This window comes from Coenobita brevimanus, unplaced genomic scaffold (genome assembly GCF_032717465.1).
Source record: "Coenobita brevimanus isolate Jiangsu-jjx unplaced genomic scaffold, ASM3271746v2 jjx.HiC_scaffold_2656, whole genome shotgun sequence".
NCBI lineage: Eukaryota > Metazoa > Arthropoda > Malacostraca > Decapoda > Coenobitidae > Coenobita > Coenobita brevimanus.
In genome coordinates, this window is record NW_027643605.1 from 41,298 (window position 1) to 54,122 (window position 12,825).

The 12,825-nt window shown below is 41.4% G+C and overlaps 2 protein-coding genes across 2 annotated transcripts; both read left to right on the forward strand.

Moving 5' to 3' along the window:
• Positions 1-938: 938 nt before the first annotated feature.
• LOC145389959 (elongator complex protein 6-like) lies at positions 939-1,946 on the forward strand. Its single transcript, XM_080265061.1, has 2 exons — positions 939-1,312; positions 1,475-1,946. Exons 1-2 carry the CDS (start codon positions 939-941, stop codon positions 1,944-1,946), a joined length of 846 nt encoding a protein of 281 aa, XP_080121187.1.
• A 7-nt stretch (positions 1,947-1,953) lies between these two features.
• On the forward strand, positions 1,954-12,396 carry LOC145389961 (selenocysteine insertion sequence-binding protein 2-like). Its single transcript, XM_080265062.1, has 7 exons — positions 1,954-1,973; positions 2,896-3,012; positions 3,657-3,818; positions 4,138-4,235; positions 7,618-7,772; positions 9,150-9,260; positions 12,349-12,396. The coding sequence occupies exons 1-7, from the start codon at positions 1,954-1,956 to the stop codon at positions 12,394-12,396; spliced, it is 711 nt and encodes a 236-aa protein (XP_080121188.1).
• The last annotated feature ends 429 nt before the right edge of the window (positions 12,397-12,825 follow it).

Below are 12,825 nucleotides of genomic sequence, written 5' to 3' on the forward strand. Positions count from 1 at the left end.
TCAACAGAAGCAAAGAGAGCCATAGAGAGACAGAAGACACAACCTCCTACAAGTTCATCAACACCAGCGGACCTGTTACCTGTCGAGGAGGAGGAGAAAGAAAAGAAGGAGGGGTGAAACGGGATGAAGAGACCGTTAGGAAGGAGTCGACACTGACTGAGGAGACGAGCCATGTGGGGGAAACTGAACACGATGATAAACTGGACAGTGAAATGAAGGGGTGAAAAGGAGAGGAAACAGGAGATAGGAGAGAAATATAGTGATGGGAAGAAGATGGATAGTTTAATTAATGATGAAGTAGAAAAGCAAGAGAAAGGAGAAAAATCCAGTGATGAGGAAAGATTAGACAGTGATAACAAGGGTGAAATAGATGAAAAAGAAGAGAAAGGAAGAAGATTGAGGGTTGAGAAAATATTAGACAGTGGAACTAAGTGTGAAGTAGATAAGAAACGAGAGAAAGGGGAAAAATCTAAGGCTGAGAAAAACCTAGACAGTGGAAATAATGGTGAAAGAGATAAGAAAGAAGAGAACGATGAGAATTCCAAGGGTGAGACGCGCATGAATGCAGAGAGAGCCCGGTGGATAATATTTCAGGAACTGAAGATGCTGGCAGGTCCCGTCCATCACCGTAATTTTAGAGAGTAGGTGTTTTTTTTAATTGTGAGCCACTTGCATGCAGTCAGATCCCTCTGTGTGATTAAGTTACGTTCGTGGAAAAAAAAACAGTCAGTTGTATATCAGATGTAGGGATCATAGCAATCTTATATGGGAAATTGGTGATTATTTGTCGAAAAAGATGCCGAAATATTAAGATCATATAAGCAATAACATTGCTGTGTGGTGGTCGCGTTGGAGAATTTGTTGGATTTTCTTGTCACTGCTTAGCAGTAACACAACACCCTCCTTCCATCATTTACTCCAGTACTTGTGGTTAAAAGATGTTCCAGTCCCTAAACAGTGCCTTGAAGGGCCAGATAGGCAGTGACAGTGATAACAGTGGCCTCATCCTTGTCTCACACACGCCCACTGCATCACCCAGTGGTGTCATAGTCAGTTTTGTGGGCTCCAGCTTGGCCAGTGGGCAGCCAGTGTGCCTTGTTACCCTGCACAACACATGGGGACATTACTGCAATATTGGTAATAAACTGGGACTAAATTTAAGGCAGCAGCAGGAGCAAGGCAATGTTAAAGTTGTGGATGGGCTTAAGCTGCTCTCTGGGTTATTGGATGCTGACAGTGACCATTCTGTCTATCAGTCTACAACTGGACATAATAAGCCTGAAGAGGATGGCCACAAAGATACTGCATCCAAGTCACCCTGTCCTTCACCAGCATGCTGCCCTCCTCCTAGTTTACACCATCCTCATTCATATACCTCTCCACCCCATCCCTCCACTTCTCCCCCTCCATCTCAGTCACATCCCTTTGGTTTTATTATGAACTTGATGCAAAGTCCCTTGAAAAATTTGTACAGCCTCATCAAGCAAGCTGTCCAGTCTTGGAAGGAAAATGGCCAACGGTTCCAGTTGATTTTAGAGAATGTTTCATCTTTCCTAAGTATGGGTGTTCATAGGAGAGATATTGATGTGTTTGTTAATTATTGCAGGAGTCTGACAGGAAGGTGTATCCATAGTAAATGTAGTAGTCTAAGTGGAAGGTGCACCACTAGTAACTGTGGTAGTCTGATTGTAATAACAACTGTTGAAGAACATGACGATGATGCTAACCATTTGACCATCACTATTGCCCACTCAGCATCATTGCACGTGGCCATGCAGCCGCTCAGCATGGGACAGTCTCGGGAGATCCATGGCCAGCTGACAATAAGTGCATTTGACAGAGGCTGTCCTTCTCATTGCCTTCCTAATGTCCAGCATTTTCACTATAAGTTAGAGGAGAAAAACATGAAATTATTTGCACCAGGAACATCTCCCAATATATTATAGTGCCAGCATGTATGTCTTTAGTGGTAGGTGGGGGCAACCATCATCCTCTCACTTGATGTAGTGCTGCCTACTTCTTCCTTAGCCTTTATCATTCTTTTTCTGTGTCTGCCCTCCTCTCCTCCTGTTTCTCCCATCTTTCCTGTCACTTCTTATTGCTTTTCTTTCTGTTACAGGTGGTTTTACATTGAGTGACAAGCCAAATGGTTTCATGTAAGCCAAGAAACCATTTACAGCGCTGGGTGGTAACCGTATAACCAAACCGTACATGCTCCGTACATGTCAGCAAGTGGGTTGGTGGAAGGTTAGTGCCCCTCCCCGTAAAACAAATAACTCAAAGTCAAATGGCCACCCCTTGCGGGATTATGGCGTCTGGCAGTAGATAGATAGATAGATAGATATAAGCAAACAATTGCACAATGGAAGATCGTATAGTGGGGTTTAGGTGCACTGATGTATTGAATATTGGTTAGGTAGTATGTTGTTACTGGTAATAGGGTAGAAGGGAGTGTGCTTAGTTGGTGTGGTCATATGCTATACAGGTATTTGCCACTTGGTGTCCACAGTATGTTCCGAAAAATAGGATGTTAAGTGATCTGGACATTAAGCGACTACCATAACTTATGCACTGAATACTGTACTGTATATTGTACTATATATACAGGTATTTTTTACAGCTTTTATGTAAGTAGATTAGGTAAGCATAGATATGGCTAGGTTGGGTTAGGTTAGATATGGTTATGTTATGTTGTTAGGTTAGGTTAGCTTGGGTTAGGTAAGATTATATTACCAGCATGTTAAGTTAGATTACCTTAGATTTACCGGTAGTAATGTTCAGTTAGTGAAGGTTAGGTCAAGTTAGGTTAGGTCAGTAAGAATGAAATGACTTAGGATGGATTAACCTTCGGGGTGAATTGATGAGAAAACCCTCTAATCTGACGCCTCTCCCCAGGTACTGCACCCATGTTGTGACAGATGAAATTAATGAAGTGGCAGCAGAATTGCTTAAAGCTGTGGTTCTGTTCCAGAGGCGACTGTATGCACGGGACCCTGCCAAGGATGCCATCAAGTCAGTTGATAATTTTTGTTGTTGCTGTTGTAGCACAGGTGGTAGTAGTAGTAGTAACTGTGACCCCAGGCCTATGTAAACAAGAAGCCAGTGGACTATAGGCTGAAGCTGACATTTTTCTGCAGTTCACCATTTTTCAATTGGGGGATGGGAATGAAATTAATGGTTGTTTGTAAAACCAGGCAGTGGAACCACCGAGTTATATAGGCACCGGACTACTGGCACATGAAGGCGTTCTTTGCCAGCACCTGCTTCAAGTGAAACCCCCCTAAGTGAGACATGTTTCTGGTTTGTGACTGAGTGGTTAAAGCTTAAAAACATTCATTTCTAACTTGCGAGCAACTTTATAATGAATCATAAGTAACTTTAAGTGAATATCGTCATCATCATCGTCATCATTATCTAATCCTGTGTTGCCCCTTGAGGAGTGTAGGAACCCAGGGCTAGGCAAGTTGATGAGAGTGACCAGCCTCACTCATCCCTGAGTGGCATTACATGAGCAATAAATCCCAACCATCCCTTGGATATAAACCTACATTGGCTTAATCTGGCAGGAGTGCCTTAGTTACCCACTAAACCACCAGGTGCCATAGTTTGGTTATGTGGTTATCACCCAGAGTAGTAAATGGTTTCCTGATGTACAGGAGACCATTTGCCATGTCAGTCAGTGGAGGGTCACCTGTAGACAGAAGGAAGAAGAAAGAAAGAAGGAAAGAAAGAAAGAAAGAAGAGGAAGGAAGGAAAGAAGAAAGGAAGAGAGGAGAGGACAGTCACCTGAGAGCAGCACTACGTCGAGTGAGTGGATGGTGAGCGCCCCCACCTACCACTAATAGATGTTAATTCATCAGCAGCAGAATAATGAAACAGCTTTTAAAGTGAAACAGCTCTAACCTATTAAAGTAGAGTGATATTTTCTATTTTATTCTCTCATGATACAGTTTTATTCAGCATAAGAGAGACTTTGAAGTAGAGAGGTTAGAAATACCCTCCATCAACCCCATCACCATAGAAAGTCTTCCAAAGGAAAATGAAATAATCTGGTAGTTATGAAAATACAGTTGATTAATACATCGTTGGATTCATGCTATTAATTTAGGCCAAATTGTAACTCCCTTTTTTTGACAGGCAGAGGTTTGTGTGTGGGCTGAAGCAGACAACCAAGTTAATGGGCAAGATGTCATGCATCATTATGGCACCAAATATACAGAAGTGCTATGAACCAGGTAACAACATATTTGCATGTTTGTTTTAACCCGGCTCAGATCCTAACCTCTTTCAGCTCAGTTGATGGCCAAATGTAGTTGGATGAGAGTCAGTTTGACAAGCAACCAAGGAGATTCCTACCTCATAATGAAGGCTTACAGAATTTCATATGCCCTTGACTTGGTATTCAAGGTGTGGAAGTGGGCCAGCTTTGTCAGCTGAAAATTAACCAACAATAGTGTGTCAGCTGTTATTATATTACTGTATCCCTTTTCTATGTGCTTAATTGAGTGAAGTAAGCGGTGATTGATTATTTGTTATTTCATGTCATTGTTTGGTCCAATAAATTTTGGGTTAAGAGTGAATGCGTGAGAATGTTGTACAGTATGGTACAGTACAGTACAGGTACTGTACGTAGTGTTATAAACAGTAATGTAGTAGTAACCACAACCCTAGGCTTATCTGAATGTGAACCCAGTGGATTACAGGCCAGAGATGCCATCTTCTTGTAGCTCACCATTCTCCTTTTAGAGGAGAGGGAGGGAGTTGAGGGAAGTATGTATAACTGGGCAGGGGAGCAGCTCGGTTATATCAGTGCATCCACATGTAGGTGTCCTTTTCTAGCTCCATCGTTTTGTTTAATTTTTGAAGGCTCTGTGCATCGGTCTTGGTCACCTAATGGCGGCTCTCCATGCTGCTCCATCTGTGGCAGCTTCCCTATTCAGTCCCTCATCCCTGAGGTCACACTGAATGACATCGTCCCAGGTGTTTTTCGGTCTGCCTCACGCAACCCTACCCCTAACATTAACACTTCTCACTTTCAGCACCCATTTATCATCATTCATCCCCTCCACATGCCCAAACTATCTCAGTCTGCCTCTCCTCATCACAGCACCAATACAGTCCAGTCCCAACCTACTCCTCAACTCTTCCATCATAAACCTAGCTCCCCCAGGCCTCACACTTGGGGATGCACTGCACATCCACCTAATCATTGTCATTTCTGTGCATTTGAGCTTGCGAATATCCTCTTCCTTTACTGCCAGGTCTCACTACCATACAGCATTACACTCCTAACAAAAGCTGTATACAGAGATCCTTTACCACAGAGGGAGAACCCTCTCAATGTCAGGAGAGGCAACATCTTCCTGAACTTCTTCCAACCACTCCTTGCTCTAGCCACAGAGCTAGCTCCAGCCCTGCCACAAGCACATAACATGTCTCCCAAATAACAAAACTCTTCCACACACTCAAGAGATCCATCAGCAAGTTCAGTCCTTTCACGCCTGTCAATCTCCACCTGCTCTCTCTGACACACCGCACCCATGAAATCAGCGTTATCTCGCAGTCTACCTCTAATACCACTACATCTCTTATGCACCCAATTATTACAGACACTGCACAAGATGGAATTACTTCCTATGCCCTTGTGGCAAATCGCACATAGCCATTCTCCTTCTTCTTTGACAGTACTGCCCCTAGCCCTGGATACCATCACTTTTGTTTTGTCTTCATTTACTCCTAAGCCCTTGTGCCCCATGCCATCTCTCCACTTCCTAAATAATGTAAAATGTACCCAATACAGTACTGGTATTTGTCCCTCAGCATCGTTTTAAGTGTGTTTAATGATGGAAAGGGTCGATTGTAGCCAACCAGTTTTTAAAAAATAATTTCTGAAATTTGATTAAAGTAAAACCTGTATGGTCTCTGTGTATTTTTACTGACTGCACTCTGTTGTGTGTAGCCTTTGGTAATCTATACATTTCAGTTCAGTTCCCTGTACAGCATCCCTTCACATACACTGTACCATTCACCTCATATGCTTTATACCTCGCTCTTATTTACCTATATTTTTCTGTTATACTCATGGATCAATTTTCTCTCAGTCATCCATTCCCCTGATTTAGTTGTCCCCACTGCCATTATTACAGATTTGTCTTACTCCTCACATTTAGGTACTTGTTGAAATGTTCTCTCCATCTCTGAAGTATTCTGCAGTACAGTTTTCTGCAGATATACAGTACAGTACTTTGTAAGGGCTAAGTAGCAGGGATAAGAAGCTTGGAGATGTAACAGTCACAGCCATTCCTTTTAGATAGGTTCCCAAGAGGACATATGGTGTTATAGATGAAGCTAATAATACTGACTGTACACATGGTAAAAAAAAAGGATGACTCAGATTATATACAAAACAGTATGACGCCACAAGTGATGGATATTACAAAATGCCCATTATTCCCAGCCCAGATTACTAGTACTACTTCTTAATGATGCAGTGAATGATGTGCTAGTGACATTCTTTTATCTTTTCCCTACTGAATATTATTTGTATAGGCACAATCACATGAAAATACAGTAAAAGTCCATTAATCCGAACGCTGATAATCCGAAAATCCCAATAATACAAATTTTTGAAGAAGGCCAACAAACTGTGCATTACTGGTGAGTTAAACAACCCATGACATCGCTTAGTTTCCCAATTACAGTTTGTGCCTTCAATAAGGTGTGTGGCACAACCCACCACCTTCTTTTGTTGTATTAGCACTCCATACCTTTTACAACAATAAATATTTCAATATAGTTCAGTAATACATTAAGTAAAAAATTTGTGTAATATGTAACGTTAATATGTTCCATATTGTATTATGAATGAATGAAAAGTGATCCATTTGGTAAAATTTCAGTTTAAACATGAAATTAAGTGTCTTAGGGGTCCCACCCAAAAATCCGAAAAATCTGATAATCCGATTGATTCTTGGTCCACTGCCATTGGGATTGATGGACTTTTATTGTACAGCTTATTAATTTTAGACATCTCAAACTTTAATAATTATTTTGGTTATCAGTGTCCCCATCCTGCACAGTAATTTATCATGTATGCCATCTCTGTACTGACCCTTTTCCTAGTCTGAAGTGCTGCTTTATACCTGGTACTCATTTTGTCTTAACTTGGCCCAGAGTTTTGTCATTTCTAGCTCAGTGGCTGAAAAAGACAATGCCCTGTACTCTGGCTGTATATTCTCTTCATAGCACCTCTTCTTGACTACTATTTTTTTTTTTACTATAACCTGACATAAAATTGCCATCTCTCTATTGTAAATGCTGAGTTGTAACAACAGATTAGCACTAGAATATAATGCTAGTAAAAAAAAAGAAAAAAAAGAAAAAGAAAAAAAAAATCCTGTGGAGGGAATATAGAGCCATAGCATTGCCTTTTTCTGTCACTGGACTATGTGAAATAAGTGGCAACAGGAAAAAAAATCTGGACCTTGTTAATGTAAAAGAAGCCTAGTATAACCTTCTAGTGTTTATCTTTTGCAACAGCTCAGCATTCAAGATGAAGAGCTGACAGTTTTAGGCCAAGCAGAAGCAAGAGTAATATAAGGCACTCTTCCCCTGCAGGAGGTCTAGATGATGCTGTGGAAAAGACACTACAACAAGCAAAACTGCAAGAGGTGCCGGTTGTATTTGCACTGTCGCTGAAGAAACTGGGAGGCCTTACCCACATCAAGCAAAACATTTCCTGTGTTGGCATCATTAATTATCAGGGAGCTCAGGTGCAGTCACTTATGTTTGAATTCATGTGATGTTTGTGCTGGTTTTGCTGGCTATTTTGTGGAAGTAGTGTGTGGTGAGTAAGGATAGAAGCAGTATGATGAGTAAGGATGGAGGCTGTGTGATGAGTAGTATGGAAGCAATGTGATGAGTAACGATGGAAGCAGTTTGACGAGTAAGGATGGAAGTTTAATAGAGTGCAGGAAAAAAAAAAATAGTACAATGAGATACAAAAAAAAATCCCCTAGGCTCAGTAGGTTAAGGCAAGGATAATTTATTTATTTTTTTTTTTTAATGGTAACGACCTAAAATTCCATCTTGTCATTGTGACTGCTAGGCTGTAACAGTAGATGAACACTAGAATATGGTACTTGTTGCAAAGAAGTGTGTAGAAAGTACAGTACTGTGTGTTGAGCTGTAGCATTGTCTTTTTCTGCCATTCAGCCACCTGTAGTAATCTGCAAAAGGACAAACATCTGGGCCAGGCTGAGGTAAAAAAGGTATTGCTCCATGTCTGCAGGTAGCATTATGTCAGCAGTTGGTGAATCAGTAGAGAGGTGATCCACTATCCCAATGGACACAGATTTGAATCCCGGCTGGGGCATGGAATGGTTTAAGGGATTTGAATTTGACATGCCATAAAAACACCCCCACTAATACCATTACACCAGTCCTGTGTATGAGACACCCCTAGTATGTATTCAGTATGGGTGGCAGGTGTTAGTGCTTAAGTGGTGACATGTGGAGGTCTATGGTTTGTAGAACTGCCGGGCCTCAGGGAAAGGACTGTTAAGCATATGTCCAGAGTCAGATACATTAAAAGAAAAAAGTATGAAGTAAAATGACGGTTTTGCATTTAAGCCATAATTGTCAGAGAAACATTTCACTATAGTCCTTTTGCCTTAACTTGGCCCAGGTTTTGATCCTTTTGCTGCCTATTTCACGTATCTCAGTGGCAGAATGAGACAGTACTTTGGCTCAACATGATTTCCATAGTACTTCATTTCTAGCATTATAGTCTAGTGCTATTCTCGTGTTACAACTCAGCAGTGAAGGTGGAGAGATGTCAGTTTTATACCAAGTTACAGTAGAAAGAGTAAAGTAGGGTGGTGGTGATGATGATGATGATGATGATGATGATGATGATGATGATGATGATGATGGTGATACAAATAATTAGATCCTACCTCAACCTTGCTGTATGTGGGAATAAGGGTCTGGATGGTGATGATGATGTTGATGATAATGATGATTATGATGATTATTATTATTGTTATGACAATGATGATAGTGATGACAACAATATGAGATTGATAATGCTGTAGTGGCTGATGATGATGATGATTTGGATTGGCTTATTTTCAGGACTCCTTCCACAGGTTGATGGCTCTGATACCAGCTGCAAAGGAGAAGTACCAGGCTTTGGTCAGGAGTCGCCAGCAGGCCATCCTTCCCCTATCCACACCTCCTCCTCCTGCTCCTCCCCCTTTGTCACTTCCTGACCTCACCCTTTCCCCCTCCTCGTCACCTTCCCCATCCTCCACACCCCCTCACATCACCCCTCCTGCTTCCTCACTCCCTAAACCCACCCTTTCCCCCTCCACCACACTGCCTCACCCCTATCCTCCTCCCTCCTCCATCCCTCCCACCACCGCTAACTCAACACACATCATTCCTGTATCCTCTACAAAGGAATCCGCTAATTGATATTCGAGTTCAGTTTATATTTGTGCACTGTTTTCTCTATTGTAAGGTTTGCTTGTGATTGTTTGTAAAGCATGGGAGTGTTGAAATGCAGTCCATCCAAATATAAATTGCTGTATATAATCTTTGTACTCTAACTTGGTCCAGATTTTCATTCTTTTGCAGCTTATTTTACATAGCTCAGTGGCAGAAAAAGACAATACTTCAGCTCTTCATCCTTTCCATGTAGCATTTCTTCATGACTAGCATCATATTCTAATGCTAATGTATTGTAAATCAGCATTCATGATGGAGAGATGGCAATTTTATGCCAAGTTAGTGTAAAAAGAGTATAATGACGGGTGATGGAGTTAGAGTGATGTAATAATTAGAAGCAGTTGTAACCTCAGGATTATCTGACTGTGAACCCAGTGGAATGCAGGCTGAAGTTGCCACTCTCCTGCAGCCCATCATCCTCCATTTGAGGGGTAGGGAGGGCATTGAGGATGTTTGTATAACCAGGTAGCTTCACCACCTAGCTACATCAGTGCCACCACATGAAGGCAGCCCTTTTCAGGATGAAAATGTTGTAATGCCGTCAATCCAAATATGAATGATAATTACGGATGTTAGGGTTCGAATGAAGGACTGTGGGGCAGGTGTGGAAGGGTTTAAGTCATGGCTGAGTCTAATTTGTACTGGATTATTGGTTGTTATTCAGACCTCCCACCAAATGGTGGTTTCCAAGGAGGAAAATTACTATACTCTTTTGACTTTAACTTGGCCCAGATTATTGACCTTTTGCTGTTTATTTCACATAGCGCGTTGATAGAAAAAGACAACAGTATGGCTCCACCTCCTTTACCAAGCACGTTTCATACTGGCGCCCTGTTTTAGTGTTAGTCTTATGTTACAACTAAGCATTCAAGAAGGAGAGATGGCAATTTTAGGCCAAGTTAGAGTAAAAAGAAAATAAGCTAAAAGGGGAAATCTTTTAAACCCCTGAATTATAAGTCATGTGTTATTTTATTTATTTATTTACTTACAGTAAACCCTTATTATACGATGCCTCATTGTACGATATTTCGCTTGTACAATGTCAAAATTTTAGTACCCTATGCCCACTATACAATGGGAACGATTTGCAACAACGATGGATCATCCACGGCTCAGTGAACAGCGAATGTGCAAACGCAACAAAAACGTCCTCACACTGTCGGCATTAGACCACACACACTTGTCCACTGGTCCAGCCTCATTAGCTAGCCCTGCCCAGCCAGCTAGCCCAGTCTTATTGATTGGTCCAGCACCATCAGCCAGCACCACCCAGCCAACTGGCCCAGTCTCATCTGCCAGTCCAGACTCATCAGCCATCCCCGTGCAGCCAGCCAGCCCTGCCCAGTCAGCCAGTTCTGCCAGTGATGAGTGAGGGCTGTGAGGCCCTAACTGTCCCTTAGCCTCGGAGGGGACATCAACAATCCTATTTACTTAAGTAATAGTAAGAACTACTGTATACTGTTATTTTCATGTTTTTCCCCTCTTTATTCATTATTAATGTGTTACTTTACATGTTTAAACATAAGGATATTTCATGTATGTGAGTGTTAAGGTGTGTGAATGTGCGAGTTTAGGCAGGTCTGAGAACGTATCCCCATTGACTACATGTTATAACAGGTTCACCATACAATGGATTGCTATACGATGGGGTTTTCAGGAACGGAACCCCATCGTATAATGAGGGTTTACTGCATGAAAAAATATAATGGAAATTGGCTGTTTGGGTTTGGTTATGTGTACTGTATTGTAAATGAGTTTTTATTCCTGTAGAACAGTAATAATTGGATGAGAATGAATGAATGAATGAATGAAAGAACAGTAATGAGAAGCTGCACAGTCTGTTGCATAACACAAGCACAGTGGCTGCCCTGGATGCTGGTACTTTCAGCTGGATGTGGGTCTTCCAGTCTGCCTGCACGTTTTTTTTTAAAGTGTGTGTATGTGTGTGTGTTTTTACCTAATTGTATCTTTACAGGAATGAGTCAGGCTCATGCTGTTCTGTGTATTAAACCAGTTTTATCATACATATCCTTAAATTTGTGAATATTTTTGGCACACGCTATTTCATTTGGTAGTGCATTCCACTGATCAATTGCCCTATTTGGGAAACTAAATTTCCTTGCATCTTTATCACCTCTGTTTTTACATACCTGTAGTTTTTTGCAGTGTCCTCTTGCTGATGCTTCCCCATAGGTTATATATTCATTTATGTCTATTTTCTCTTTCCCTGAGATGCATTTATATAGCATAATCATGTCTCGTCTTTACCTTCTCTCCTGTAGTGTTGGTAGATTCAGTTTTTCTAGTCTTTCTTCGTAGCTTAGATCTCTTAAGCTTGGTACCCATCTTGTAGTTGCCCTTTTTACTTTTCCAGTCTTATCTATGTGTTTATTGAGATGAGGACTCCAGACTACTGATGCATATTTCAGGGTTGGTCTGATGAATGATGTTATTATCTTTCTCAGTGTGTCTTCATTTATATATGTGAATGCTGTTCTCATATTAGTAACCAGTGTATACATGTTATGTAGCTTCTCACTGATGTGATCATCTGGAGATAGTTTGTTACTGATAATCACTCCTAGGTCCTTCTCTCTTTCTGATATGTGTAGGGTTGACCTTCCTAACTTATAATCCCAATCTAATCTTTTCTCACTTTTGCCACACTTACTTACATGACACTTGTTCACATTAAATTCCATTTGCCAATTATTGCTCCACTGTGTGTGGGGGGGGGGGAGAAGAAACCAGAGGCCAGTGACTCTCTATGTTGTAGGAATGGCTCTGTTCCATTGGCTGAAATCTATGTAGTATTAACTCAGAATTTTCCACCCACAGAAGTTCAGGCCTCTGGATCTTCGGCCCAAGAAGACCCGTGCCATCTGATGCAGCCTGACAGCGGCAGATGAAGCGCCTCACACCTAAGATATCTATCTATCTATCTATTGCCAGATGCCACAATCCCGTAAGGGATGGCCATTTGACTTTGAGTTATTTGTTTTACGGGGAGAGGCACTAACCTTCCACCAACCCACTCGCTGACACATAGGGAGCACGTATGGTTTGGTTATATTGTTACCACCCAGTGTTGTAAATGGTTTCTTGGCTTACAGGAACCATTTGGCTTGTCACTCAATGTAAAGCCACCTGTAAAGGAAAGAAAAGCAATAAGAAGTGACAGGAGAGATGGGAGAAATAGGAAGAGAGGAGGGCAGGCACAGAAAAATAATGATAAAGGCTAAGGAAGAAGTAGGCAGCACTACATCAAATGTGTAGATGATGGTCGCCACCACCTACCACACACCTAAGATATCA